This window comes from Pan troglodytes, chromosome 11 (genome assembly GCF_028858775.2).
Source record: "Pan troglodytes isolate AG18354 chromosome 11, NHGRI_mPanTro3-v2.0_pri, whole genome shotgun sequence".
NCBI classification, from domain to species: domain Eukaryota; kingdom Metazoa; phylum Chordata; class Mammalia; order Primates; family Hominidae; genus Pan; species Pan troglodytes.
In genome coordinates this window covers 4,985,973-4,999,008 of record NC_072409.2, presented here as the reverse complement: position 1 = coordinate 4,999,008, position 13,036 = coordinate 4,985,973, and the positions used below count along the sequence as shown (strand labels likewise).

At 52.3% G+C, this 13,036-nt stretch overlaps 2 protein-coding genes across 8 annotated transcripts in view; one reads left to right on the top strand and one right to left on the bottom strand.

The window, feature by feature from the left end:
• The window catches only part of STKLD1 (serine/threonine kinase like domain containing 1), a 28,978-nt gene extending 28,266 nt beyond the window's left edge, over nt 1-712 (top strand). For 4 of the 5 annotated variants that reach the window (XM_054658477.2, XM_016961991.4, XM_024345956.3 and 1 more), the window contains 2 exons: nt 37-116; nt 440-712. In XM_054658477.2, the coding sequence (XP_054514452.1) occupies nt 37-116; nt 440-529 (170 nt within the window). In that variant the 3' untranslated portion in view covers nt 530-712. Of the gene's footprint in view, nt 1-36; nt 295-439 lie in introns of those variants that run through there. The other variant, XM_001154124.8, reaches the window with a different exon arrangement.
• A 134-nt stretch (nt 713-846) lies between these two features.
• Nucleotides 847-12,832, bottom strand: REXO4 (REX4 homolog, 3'-5' exonuclease). 3 transcript variants are annotated; one of them, XM_016961996.4, is made up of 8 exons: nt 12,396-12,832; nt 9,445-9,791; nt 7,565-7,708; nt 7,086-7,279; nt 5,771-5,859; nt 3,552-3,626; nt 2,592-2,666; nt 847-1,857 (listed from the first exon to the last, which is right to left on the bottom strand). In XM_016961996.4, exons 1-8 carry the CDS (start codon nt 12,618-12,620, stop codon nt 1,738-1,740), a joined length of 1,269 nt encoding a protein of 422 aa, XP_016817485.1. In that variant the 5' UTR covers nt 12,621-12,832; the 3' UTR covers nt 847-1,737. The 3 variants fall into 3 exon arrangements, with proteins under 3 accessions (XP_016817485.1, XP_009455911.1, XP_016817486.1); XM_009457636.5 differs by having other exon boundaries at nt 9,445-9,613; nt 12,396-12,786; XM_016961997.4 differs by lacking the exons at nt 7,086-7,279; nt 7,565-7,708 and having other exon boundaries at nt 9,445-9,613; nt 12,396-12,805.
• Between the last annotated feature and the right edge of the window lie 204 nt (nt 12,833-13,036).

The window sequence follows — 13,036 nt, the reverse complement described above, 5'->3', positions numbered from 1 at the left end:
GGCTCTGGCCTCAGGACCTTCTTGCTCCACCTGCAGAGGAGATCCTGCCGGAGCTAGTGTCCAGTAGTATGAAGGCCGTGCTCCAGGAGATCAAGGAGCGCTTCACCTCCAGCCTGGTGAGTGACAGCAGCGCCTTCAGCAAACCAGGCCTCCCTCCAGGTGGAAGCCCCCAGCTGGGGTGCACCACGTCTCGGGGACTGGAATAGATGTTTGTATGGAACTGACCTTGATCTCCACATGTATAGTTTTCAAGACTGCTCTCCTGCCTGCCTATTATCCCATCTCTATGACTAGGCCAAAATCAATCTTAAACGGGAGGGGTAATCAGACCTCTCCAAAGAGTTTCCTGTCCATGACTGCTGGATTGAGTCACATGAGTAACTGCTCCTGGACCCGGGGACTGTCCACGAAAACTGACTTGCCTGCTTCCTCCTTCCAGGAACTGGTTTCTTACGCGGAAAAAGTGCTCTTGAGGCTGGAGGCAGCCACCTCTCCCAGCCCCCTGGGTGGGGAAGCAGCTCAGCCCTGATGCGGGGGAGAAGACAGATACCCCACAGGCCCCTCCCTCCACGTGTGCCCTCTCCCTGTCCTTCCTTTCCATGGGCCACTGTTTCCCTTGGGGTGGGGGGAAGGGTCATCCAGCACCAGAATGCGCACCTCACACTCCTCTTAGGTGACTAATAAAGAGGCCCAAGGCCAGTTTCTGCCTTAATCATTTCTGGCAAGAGGCTGTGACTGGCCAGTGGGATACTTAATTCTGCAGTCTCTATAGACCTCGCCCCTGGACAGAGCAGTCCTTCCAGACCATTCTAGATGAGAGTCAACACTGAGCCTCCACAGGCTCCATTCCAAGTCAACATCTGCATTTATTTTAAATCGCATCCTCGGTGTGTCTGCCCCTTTTCTGTCCAGCTGTCAGGTGGTCCAATAACGCCTTGGACTCCGTCCCCTTGTCGGTGCCACTGGCTGTTCCTGACTCTAGTTCCCAGGGGAGCCTCAAACTGGGGCCTAGCCCAGAAAGCCACCGGCTAGCATCACATAGCTTCTCCAGCTCAAATAGCCCAAGGTTGGCATGTCTGCCGACCTCCAGGAATAACCGCAGTCACCGTGCCCAGGCAACACATCCTCGTGCTATGGGGAGAAGCCTCTGCTGGGTGACCCACCAGCCAACCCTGGGCCAATTTAATTTAGATAAATGCTCAAAGTCCAAACGGCCACAGGAAACCCCTGATGTAACACCTGTTGTGCCGGCCAGCTGTGTCTCAGGAGCTGACTGCAGACACCTGGTCTGGGTCCCTCAAGCCCAGCAGAGCTTGTTATGTCCCCTAACACAAAGGAGGAAAATGTGGCTCCTCGAGAGGAAGGTGCTGAGCACCTCACCCCAGGGTGTCACCAAAGATGGGCGGTGACAGCACCGTATGGACTGGCGGCCCACAGGCCCCAACCTCACCTTGCCCAGGGGGTCAGCAGTCGGTAAAGCGTGGCCAGGCGTGCCCATGGCAGTCCCTGCTCCCCACCCTGACCATCCGGGCCCAAACACACATGGACAGTAAGACCAGGTTTCAGACCACAAAGTCAAGAGGAAGGAGGACCTTCTCAGTAGCACCACGCCACGCCCCTCTGCCATGATTCTGAAAAGGTTTCACCAGAGTTGCCACTCTGGGGAGATGTGATCTGTCCCTGTGACTGGTCACATTGCCTCTGTAGCGGGGCGGCAGCAGCAGCAGGGCAGGACTGCTAGGCGTCGTCACTGCAGTGGTCTGGAGCAGTCAGCAGGGGGCGCCTGTCTCGGGCCATGCTCTCCCACTCCTTCTTCACCATGACGTACAGCCTCATTGCTGCCTGGGCATCCTGAATCTAGACGACACGAAACATCCCAGCAGGTGACGAGGCATAGCCGCAGCCCACAGTCAACCCCACAATGACTGAGCCCTCCCACTAGCCACTCTGCTACAGATGTACTGAGTGAGACATGGACCTGGCCACGAGATGTCACCAGGACGGGGAGGGAGGACACAAGAGAAGCAGAGGGAGCAACGACCTGATGGTCCCCACACTTCTGTGACTCAGACACCCCTCCCAGGAGAAGAAAGGGAAACCCAAAGAGGAGAAGCAACAAACACGCTGCCTTTTTAGGTCTCTGAGTGCAGGGTGATGGCAGGTTGGGCGCTGGGCACAGGGGCACAAGGACCAAGCAGATGGGCAAAAAGGGCCCAAAGCACTGAGGCCACGTTGGCAGGGGGTGACTGCTCCACAGAGGCAGAGCCAGCTGCTCAGCGGGGCCGGGCAGGGCAGGGCTGGAGGGCTGCGGGGGTGGGGGAACCCTCTGTAATTATTTGGCAACTTTTTCTCCAAATAACGAGAATGCAGTACTTTTGTGTTAAGTGTTAAATTCGTTAAATGTGCATATTTAGAATTTAACCAAAATTCCGTAACTCTGCTCTGCCATTTTTTTTTTTTGACCAATAGCCTCGTAGGATAAGTAGGTGCCCAAGCCCCACCTCCCCCATGTCTGTGTCAGGTGACTCATGTCTGGTTCCAGGTGGGAAACCGCCCCAAACCCCATGAACTACCCCACAGGACACACTTACTGAACAGTGCTCCGCCTGCTGGACCTGGAGCCCAAGGATCTTCTCTGAAAGTAGTCTCAGAGACGGCCTTCCACTCTGCAAAGGGGGAAGAGGCGGGTGGGGGCCTCTGCAGGCTCGGCCCAAAGAGGGTCACCCCACCAAGCAGGGAGCGGTTGGCTACTGAACCTCACCCAAGCGACCTACAGTTTGCCTCTCAGTGGAGAGGTGCTCATGGCACTTAGGGTGGTAGCCACCAGCTGCCATTTATAGCATGATGGGCTGGTGATACACCCCTATCAGCCAATAAAGGGAGAGGGCCAGGGGAGGAGTCAGCATCCCCATCTCCCATCTTGAGGCCTCCCTGCTTATTTCAAGAGGCACAGCTCTGGCCAGGCATGGTGGCTCACACCTGTAATCTCAGCACTTAGGAGGCCAAGGAGGGCAGATCACTTGAACCCAGGAGTTTGAGAACAGCCAGGGCAACACAGCAAGACCCTATCTCTAAAAAAATAAAAATAAAAAAATTAGCCAGGGGTGGTGGCATATGCCTGCGGTCCCAGCTACTTCAGAGGCTAAGGTGGAAGGATTGCCTGAGCCTGGGAGGTGGCAGTTACAGTGAGCCGAGATTATGCCATTGCACTCCAGCCTGGGTGACAGAGCAAGACCCTGTCTAAAAAAAAAAAAAGGATGAAGAACGGCTCTGCCCTTGGCACTCTCTAGAGCAGATACGACAGTGGTACCAGGCCCTTAGTCAGTGACCCTGTTTCAGAGGTTAGAGTGGAAATAACTTGCCCTCCGTTGCAATCATTTTTAAGGTCAGCAATTAGCAGAACTCTATTTTTAAACATTCCTTCTAGTTTTAAAGGTTAAAAGGAAAAACAAAAACCCTTTAACCAACAAGTCAGCCACCAGTGACCAGAAACAATGAAGTGACCAGCAAAACAGAAATACAGTATTTTGAGTCACACTCATTCTAAGTACCTTTACTTGACTCTTGAAAGGTTTATATTTCTGTGTGTCCCGAATCTTCTTTTTTGGATGATCAAGAAACAGTACCTAGAAAAATAAAATATAATGATAATCATTTTCATTTTTGGTTTGTAGTAGCAGAACCCCCTCCCCCCGCCACCTTTTGCAAGTAACATCTTTGTGTGTGTGTGTGTGTGTGTGTGTGTGTGTGTGTGTGTGTGTGTGTGTGACGGAGTCTTGCTCTGTCACCCAGGCTGGAATGCAGTGGCTCAATCTTTGCTGACTGCAACCTCCGACCCCAGGTTTCAAGTGATTCTCCTGCCTCAGCCTCCCGAGTAGCTGGGATTACAAGTGCCCGCCACCATGCCTGGCTAATTTTTGTATTTTTTAGTAGAGACAGGGTTTTGCCATGTTGGCCAGGCTGGTCTCGAACTCCTGACCTCAGGTGATCCACCCGCCTCGGCCTCCCAAAGTGCTGGGATTACAGGTGTGAGCCAACGCGGCTGCCCTGCAAGTAACATCTTGTAGGGAATCCAAGTGTGTCACACACACATGGAAACAAGGCACTGATATGAATTTCAACTCCAGAAGGAAATTTATCGCACTGACTTAAGCTGATGCCCAACAGTCAGAGACAATAAAAACAAAATCTTGAAATCAAGGAAGTAGGAGAAAAACAGTCAACAGTTAACCAGCAACCAACTTATTCCTATATTATACTTGTATTTTGAGTTGGTTCTGCACATCAGGAAGTTGCAAATAACACATTTTAACAGCTCATCTTGCAATCTTAGCATGCAATTTTTTGTTTTGTTTTGTTTTTTGATAGGATCTCACTCTGTCACCTGGGCTGCAGTGCTATAGGGTAATCATGGCTCACTGCAGCCTTAACCTCCTGGGCTCAACTGATCCTCCTACCCCAGTCTCCTGAGTAGCTGGGACAACAGGCACACGCCACCACACCTGGCTAATTTTAAAATTTTTTATAGAGATGGGGTCTCCCCTATGTTACTCAGGCTGGTCTCTAACTCCCGGCCTCAAGCAATCCTCCAGCCTCAGCCTCCCAAAAAGCTGCGATTACAGGCATAAGCCACTGTGTCTGGTCCTTAGCATCATCATCTTCAAGAAAGACTTGAACATGTGCTGCACAAGGTGCCAGGGATGGAGTCAGAGTCAGGAGGGAAGGACGAGTCCCTACGGCAGCAGTCTCTGAGGGGGTACAGCAGGAGCACACAGAAGACCTTTCTGTGAGGACACTGCCCGGGGGGTTCTCACCTCAGTTTCACCCTCTGTAAACAAGCATGAACACCTCCGGCATCTTCAATGGATTCAAGGGATCTCTACAGTGCCGCGACGGGAGCACCATAGCAAAGGCTGCTGCCTGAACATTAGCATCTCTGCCACTTCCTTGTGAACGGCTTCAAGTTCCTCACCACACCCAAGTGCTTCAAGCCGGTGGGCAGAGGTGACAACTTAAGTGTCTCTCCCATCTAGCAGACTGGCCTCCCCGCTGTTCCCACTGTGTCCTTTAAACCAACATCCAGGCATTTGCCCATAAACTCAAAGTGACCCCCACCCTGTTCTCCTGTAAATACACACGTACTCGCTCTGCCTGACTCTTCATTCCTGCCTCGGGTGACCAGGAGATGGCAGGCTGCCCTCCCCACCCATGACGCCTTCCCTGCCCAGGGTCTGTATATGTCTTTGAACTTGTTTCCCACAGTGGTGGTGTCTGAATTTGCACTTTCCATCTGAAGAACCAGGGGCTGCCCCAGGCGGGCTTTTCCTCGGGGACGCCAGGAAGAAGGCAAAGGCAAGCTCCCAGGGCCAGGGTGATGGTTAGGCAAGCGTAACCTGCACATGGGCCACAGGGCATCTGCCAGGATAAACTTGTTTCCTATGGAGGGACCCTGGTCACGGATGGGACAACTGGACATTAGGCCTTCCTCCAGGTAAAAGGGGTATCAGCACCTTCATTTCTCATTAGGGCGGGGTTGCCAGCTGCTCTGGTATGGGTACCCCAGTTTCGCTGGGGGCTCTCAAAACAAGAGCCTGGCATGGCTCCTAAAACACAGTAAGAACTCAGCACGCGGTATCTGATATTATTACCAAAGTATTCCCAACATAAAGCACAAACCCACACATTGTTAAAACTCCCCAACACAGCAAGGGCGTGAGTGTAACACCCACGGAGCAGGGGCAGGCTGAGTCCCCAGGAGAGAGCCCAGTACCTTTAGGTCATTATGCAGAGCGTGCCCCACTAGAATTCTGCCCTTCAGCATCTCTGCCACTTCCTTCTGAACAACTTCAAGCTCTTCTCCTGGAAAATCAACACAAAGAAGCGGTTTTTTGCAACACACACATCACCATCATTCTGTGAGGAGGCAGCCCCGCTCCTACCCCTGGTCAGACCTAAGACAAATGGTCAGGCCTGCAATGCCACTACGGAGGGTGACTCGAAGCCACCACATCCACCCACCCCACTGGGAGAAGTGCCTTGTGGGCCCCTGGCAGGGGTGGCTGCGAGAATCACCTCTGAGGAGAGGAATAAAGTGCTCCACACAGTCTGCAAAGTCGGCTCACGGCTGGAGGAGAGCATATGTTGAGTGTAGGCACTGAGAAACTTTTAGAGCCGCCTGGCAGCGCGGTTCTGCCTATTCAACCTCATGATTTACTTGACAATTTCCCAAATGGAAATAAAAACAAAACTGCCCCCACAAAAATGGGCAGAGATGTGTTGCCCTAGGCCCTGGGCTCCAGAGGCAGCCTTGCCTGCTTCTGGGGACCACCCCACCACCAACCCCACTTGTACCCCCCGAACAGGGCTGATTAGACCAAGGGTGGCCCGAGCCAAGTGGGACCAGCTCATTTTTTAAAAATATTTTTTAGAAGGCCAGGTGCAGTGGGTCATGCCTGTAATTCCAGCACTTTGGGAGGCGGAGGCAGGCGGATCACCTGAGTTCGGGAGTTCGAGACCAGCCTGACCAATGTGGAGAAACCCTGTCTCTACTTAAAATACAAAATTAGTCGGGTATGGTGGCATATGCCTGTAATCCCAGCTACTCGGGAGGCTGAGGCGGGAGAATCGCTTGAACCCAGGAGGCGGAGGTTGCAGTGAGCCGAGATTGTGTCATTGCACTTCAGCCTGGGCAACAAGAGCAAAACTCCATCTCAAAAAAAAAATAATAATTTTTTTTAGAAATGAGGTCTCGCTATGTTGTCCAGGCTGGACTTGAACTCCTGGGTTCAAGCAATCCTCTCTCCTCAGCCTCCTGAGTAGCTGGGACTACAGGCATGAGCCACCGTGCCCAGCTACTGGCCTGGTCTTGAAGTCAGCGGACAGGAGGCAATGAAGTGCAAGGCATAAATGGGTGTAAAGCCGTCTAAGGATGCCTTTTGTATTTTAAAACCCATCGCCCCAAAAGGAGACAAGATGCATCGAAACCAGCTGCAGTGAGTGGTCTCAGACAGAAAAGGGAACAAAAGGGAGAAAACGAATCCAGTTACTACTTTCCCTTCTAAGTTCCTGAGCTGTGGATGACATACCCTGCTTGAGGTTCTCAGGCCGAATCCCACTGACCGCTGTCCTATAGTCCGTCACGGGCTCGGTTGGTTTGACGTACTTGTCATAAACGCACTTCCCATACTGGTTCACGATGGACACACGGGCGGCCACGCTCTCCTCCCCCTTAGGGCCCACGCCCACCATCTCACAGTCCAAGGCTAAGGCTCTTGTCAGGCTGAAGGGTAACCAAAGGCTGTAGTTTAATAAACACGGCAGGCCACAGGGCTCCAGGTCAGAGCCCCAGGGATCCATGGACTAAGTGTCGGCAGAGAAAAGCTCTCTGCCCCTCACTCATTTGCACCCACGTGACAAGCTCTGTGTGGTCCTGGTTCTTAGCAGGACCCTGGGAGGTGCTTGCTTCATTCACCTCAGGGAGAGGAAAGCATCCTCTCCCTTGAAGAAGCCCCGCCCTCCACGGCTAAGCCTCCCCAGCAGACCCCACTCCCTGAGACCAGCGTACCCGCCGAAGGCCTGCTCTTTCACGAGGCTGAGGCTGACACTGCCCTCGCTCTGACCCAACTGTTTCCTCGCTATCTTGGCCGCCTCTGGACCTATGGCAGCTTCGATATCCGCCGGGTCCACGTCGTCAAACCAGATGTCTTCCCTAAAAGGCAAAGATAACAGGCTGATCACCAGAAGACCCTAGTGCAACTGGTGGGGTGGGGCTGTGGGGCTGACTGTGCAGGTGAGTGGAGTGATGGCACAGCCTGCCTCTCCCACAGGCTGGCCCCAGACACCGACTGCTGGCCCTGCTGCTTCTGCTATTTTGATCATCTTGGCATTTTCTTTTTTTTTTTGAGATGGAGTCTCACTGGGTCACCCAACCTGGAGTGCGGTGGCACGATCTTGGCTCACTGCAACCTTTACCTCCCAGGTTCAAGTGATTCTCTTGTCTCAGCCTCCCTAGTAGCTGGGATTTTACAGGCGCCCACTACCACGCCTGGCTAATTTTTTGTATTTTCAGTAGATACGGGGTTTCGTCATGTTGGCCAGGCTGGTCTTGAACTCCTGACCTCAAGTGATCCACCTGCCTCGGCCTCCCAAAGAGCTGGGATTACAGGTGTGAGTCACAGTGCCTGGCCTCATCTCTTTTCTTTTTAATTAGAAAATACACTCATTATTCAAGATTTAGGAACACAGACAAACACAAAGAATATAAAACAGAAACATATAACCCACCACCCAAGTGTAATGAGTGCTAACATTTTAATTATGAAGGTAACACGTTCATTATCGAACACTTAGGAAACAGACAGACAGAATGCCTGTAAGATGGAAACACAGAACCCCTTGCCCTCCGTACTCGGATGCTCACACAGGCACATAACACCTGCCTGGGGAATCTGTCTCTTGGGCTAAGGTTAAATGTCATTTCCTTAGAAAAGCCATTCCCGGCCCCACTGAATGGACACGTCCCTCTTGTTCCAGGCGCCCAATACCTTCTCCTCACTAGATTTATCCTGACCACACTTAAGCAACAGCTGCAGTTTACAGTCTACTGCACTTGACAATAAGCCTCAAGAGGGAGGAGCGGGCCCGCCTCACTGAACTCTATCCCAGACAGCCTGCCTAGCACAACACAGGGAGGCCCCCAAATGGCTCATTCCTCAGCCATCAGTGACTGTCTCCTGAACACCCAGGCAACATGAAGCCAGCTGTGACTTATGAACACGTCACCTCCAGCTGAACCGTTAGAGAAGGCCACTGACTCCCGGTCTACCCCACGTGGGTGGCCAGCACAGGGTTTATTCTTTTCACTTGTTTTTTTGAGAGTCTTGCTCCGTCGCCCGGGCTGGAGGCAGTAGTGCAATCACAGCTCACTGCAGCCTCAACCTCCTGGGATCAAGTGATCCTCCCACCTTGGCCTCCCAAGGAGCTGGGACCACAGGCAACAGCCACCACACCTGGCTCCATCACAGGGTTGAAGTAATCACCAGGCACTGAGCCAAGAGTGCCAACCTCACAATCTCCTTGTGACGCCACCATGACTACCACAAGGCACAGAGGACGTCAGAAACTTGCCCCAAACCACCCAACTGGCGAGAAGCAGGGACAGGCCTCATACTCGGGTCTTTCTGGCTTCAGCACGCTTTCCTTCCACACACGTGTACTGGCACCCACTAAATGCTGAGCTCTGCTCAACGCTCGGAAGAAGCAGGCCCTGCCTTATCATGCGCACACTCTAGGGGAAAACAAGTAACAGCGAGTAAACAAAGGAACAGACGACATCAGGGTAAAGTGATGGAGAGATTGCGGTGAGGCCACCAGCCTCCATAAGGAGACAGGCCTTGGTGAAGTCGCTGTGCCTCGGTTCTCAGTGGTGAGGTGGCCCACACTTACTCGGTGGGTGGGGCCGGGGCTGCCTCCTTAGCTTTCCGCTTCTTATGCTCGATGTCCCCTCGTTCTGGAACAATATCACCATCTGTCCTTTCCTTGGTTCCTTTCTTATTGTGCTCTGCTCCACTGGCCTTGGTGCGAGGTACTGGCGCCTTCCTGTCCATCTTGGAACCTGAAGGAACAGAGCCCCTGCTGGCCTCCTGGTCTTTTCCTGCCGGCATCTCCTCTCCCTTCACTTGAGGCGAGGTCTCTTTTTTGTTTTGCTGGATAATTTTGGGCTTCTTTTTGGAACCCATCTGAGAGATGACAAGAGGCTTTTCTGGGGCCTGAGATTTTTGTTTCAGCAGCCACTGGGACCCAAAATAAAATACATGCTGCATTTGAATTTGGAAATTACACACAGCAGATTGAAAAAACTTACGTGTGTATGTATATACACACATATACACCAAACACATCTATACAATTCCCATCCGCATCACTGAAATTCATTTTCAAACGGTTTGGAAAAAGCTCTTTTTCATTCTCATGGGTCACTTGTGGTGAAATGCTGTTTCTTTGCTTATCTTATTATAATGCATTTTGCACCTGCTCCTTCATGCATACAAAATGTCAAACTCATTCTACACCTTGGGTACCTGTTGAGTGGCTGGACACCACAGACCACTTCCCTTTTCAGCTTATCTAGAAAGAATTTTGGAGTTAACTTCCCTCACAGCTTGGGCCAACATCCTGCTACACAGAAATCACTTTTTTTTAACAAGATTCCCTGGTTTGCTACTGCTGTGAAGGTCTCAGGAAGGTGGGGGGTGTCATAAATGAAAAGAAAAGCTTCTGTCAAACTGGAGTGGCTGAAGAACTGCTGGCAGCCACACCTTAGCTGTCACCCAAGCAGAGGCTCCTGTAGTCTTAGAGCCCAGCTTCCTCCCTGTGTTCAAATCCCCAGTGGGAGTGGGCGCCACCACAGTGCGATGATGAGGCGGGTGCTACTTACCTGTTCTGTGATAGGTAAAGAACTGAAGGGCTGACTTTCTTGGATGAATTAGAAAACACTCCAAAGTTTCCCTATAGCACACATCCCTTCCATTCACTTATTTTGCTTTTCTTTCTTGGGAGAAGGAAGAAGAGTTGGTGTTCAAGAAATCCCACAGAACCCTGGGGCTGCCCACGGGAATTTGACTGGTCCTGTGTGTTAAGACAGGAATGTCTGCACTGAGATACTGTGCAGAGTATTAGGAGGTTCAAGAAGCGCTCGGGGAGGCTGAGGTGGGAGGATTGCTTGAGGTCAGGAGTTGAAGACCAGCCTGGGCAACAAAGTGAAACCCCATCTGTATTAGTTCATTGTGCACTGCTATAAAGGAATACCTGTGTTTGGTAATTTATAAAAAAAAAAAACGTTTATGTAGCTCATGGTTTTGCAGGTTGTACAAGAAGCATGGTGCCAGCATCTGCTTCTGGTGAGGCCGCAGGAAGCTTCCCATCATGGTGTAAGGTGAAGGGGGAGCAGGTGTGTTGCGTGGCGAGAGAGCAAGCAAAAAAGGTGCTAGGCTCTTTTTAAACAACCAGCTCTCAAATGAACCAGCAGAGTGAGAACTTACTCATTACTGAGGGGAGGGCACCAAGTCATTCATGAGGGATCTACCCCCATGACCCAATACCTCCTATGGGCCCCATCTCCACCACTGGGGATCACATTTCTTTTTTAAAAAAACTACTTTTTACTTTTATTTAGAGATGGAATCTCACCATGTTGCCCAGGCTGGACTTGAACTCCTGAGCTCAAGTGATCCTCCTGCCTGGGCCTCCCAAAGTGCTGGGATTACACGTGTGGGCTACTCGGGAGGCTGAGGCAGGAGAATCGCTGGAGCCCAGGCAGCAGTGAGCTATGATCCTAACAGTAGGTAGCTCCAAGGGAGCTCCAAGGGATGTGGTAAGAATGTATGAGTGACGCACGTGGAAGAGTGTCTGGGAGAGAGCAGGCAACCTCTACAGAAGTGCAGGTCACTAGGGAGACAGCAGGTACAACACAGCCTTAAAAGCATGGACTCCAGAGTCAGCCACCTGGTTCCCAGCCGCAATCTTAGATGATCTATTTAAACTTTTCCAGCCTATTTCCTCATCTGTACAATAGAGATGATGAAAGTGTCCACCTCACAGTCTTATTGTGGGGATTGCAACACACACGGCATAGAGCACATGGCAGAGTGCACATTTTTAGGAGCTCAATTAGTATTTACTTCAAGACCATAAGTGTCGCTAGAACCCCATCACGTCTGCTATCTGCTTTTCACTTCTACACAGGAATCTTCTTTCTCCCTGTCTTGCTACACAGACCAGTGTGTTCTTTCGTTGTTGTTGTTTGAGATGGAGTCTCGCTCTGTCGCCCAGCCTGGAGTGCAGTGGCGCGATTTCGGCTTACTACTGCCTCTGCCTCCCGGGTTCAAGCGATTCTTCTGCCTCAGGCTCCCCGAGTAGCTGCGACTACCGGCGCGCGCCATCACGCCCGGCTAATATTTTTTGTACTTTTTTAGTAGACACGGGGTTTCACCATGTTGGCCGGGCTGGTCTTGAACTCTTGACCTCAGGGGATCTGCCCGCCTAGGCCTCCCAAAGTGCTGGGATCACAGGCGTGAGGCCCCGCGCCCGGCCTGGTTTCGGGATTTTAAGCTAAATTTCTCTTTGTAAAATCCATTCTAGTTAGTTCATTATGCAAAAGGTACAAGGGTTTATCTTTGCTTTTTTGTACTTGAAATAATTATTTCATCAATTTCTTTCACGCAAACAAGTTCGAGACCTCCCTCAACAGGCCACCTTCCTTGTGAAAAGCTGTTTACAAGATTTCGATTCAAATCTGCCTTTACAGGTCCTTTTTGGGGCTACCCAAGTCTGTCCCTCCGTCGCGTTCTGCGGGAATGAGCTGCACAGCGCTCCGCCCGGGCCCCCTCAAGCCTCACCTCTTGCAGCGCCTTCCAGTTTTGAGAAAAGTCTTCTGGTGCCTTTGGAGGTCGCACCACAGCACCGGGGCCGCTTGCTGGCTTCTTGCTTACTTCCTGCGCCTTGCTTTTCCAAAACCTTTTTTTCTTCTTGTTTTTCTTCCGAGTGAGCGTCTTGACAGGACCCGGCTTAGCCACGGGGCTGCTCGGGGCGCGCTTAGAGGCGGGGACCTTCGCCTTCCCCATCCTGCTGCCGTCCAGCGCCTGGGCCGGCGGCCACCCGAGACCCCGGCCTACCCGGGCCCGGCGCCCTGGCAGCACAAGCGCCTACCCAGGCCAGGCCGAAACACACCCACCGCAGGGACCCCGTCCAGGAAAAGACTCCGGAAGAGACCGCGCACGCGTTCCGCATACCTCAGCGCGCACGCTCCAGTCCCCGGAAGCGCTCGTCTCTCCACAACCGGCTGGAAACCGGATCCCCGCCTCTGGTTCCGCGCAGCCTGGGCGGTTCGCCCGCACGGGACTTGGGCCGCCGCCTTAGCCAGCGGCATCCGGGGTCATCGACCTCGAGTTTGACTGGGGCAAGCCGAGGACCTCCCCAAGATCCGGGATGGGGGATGAGAGATGCGAACGCCGGAAGGGAACTGGGGACCGCTGTGTGT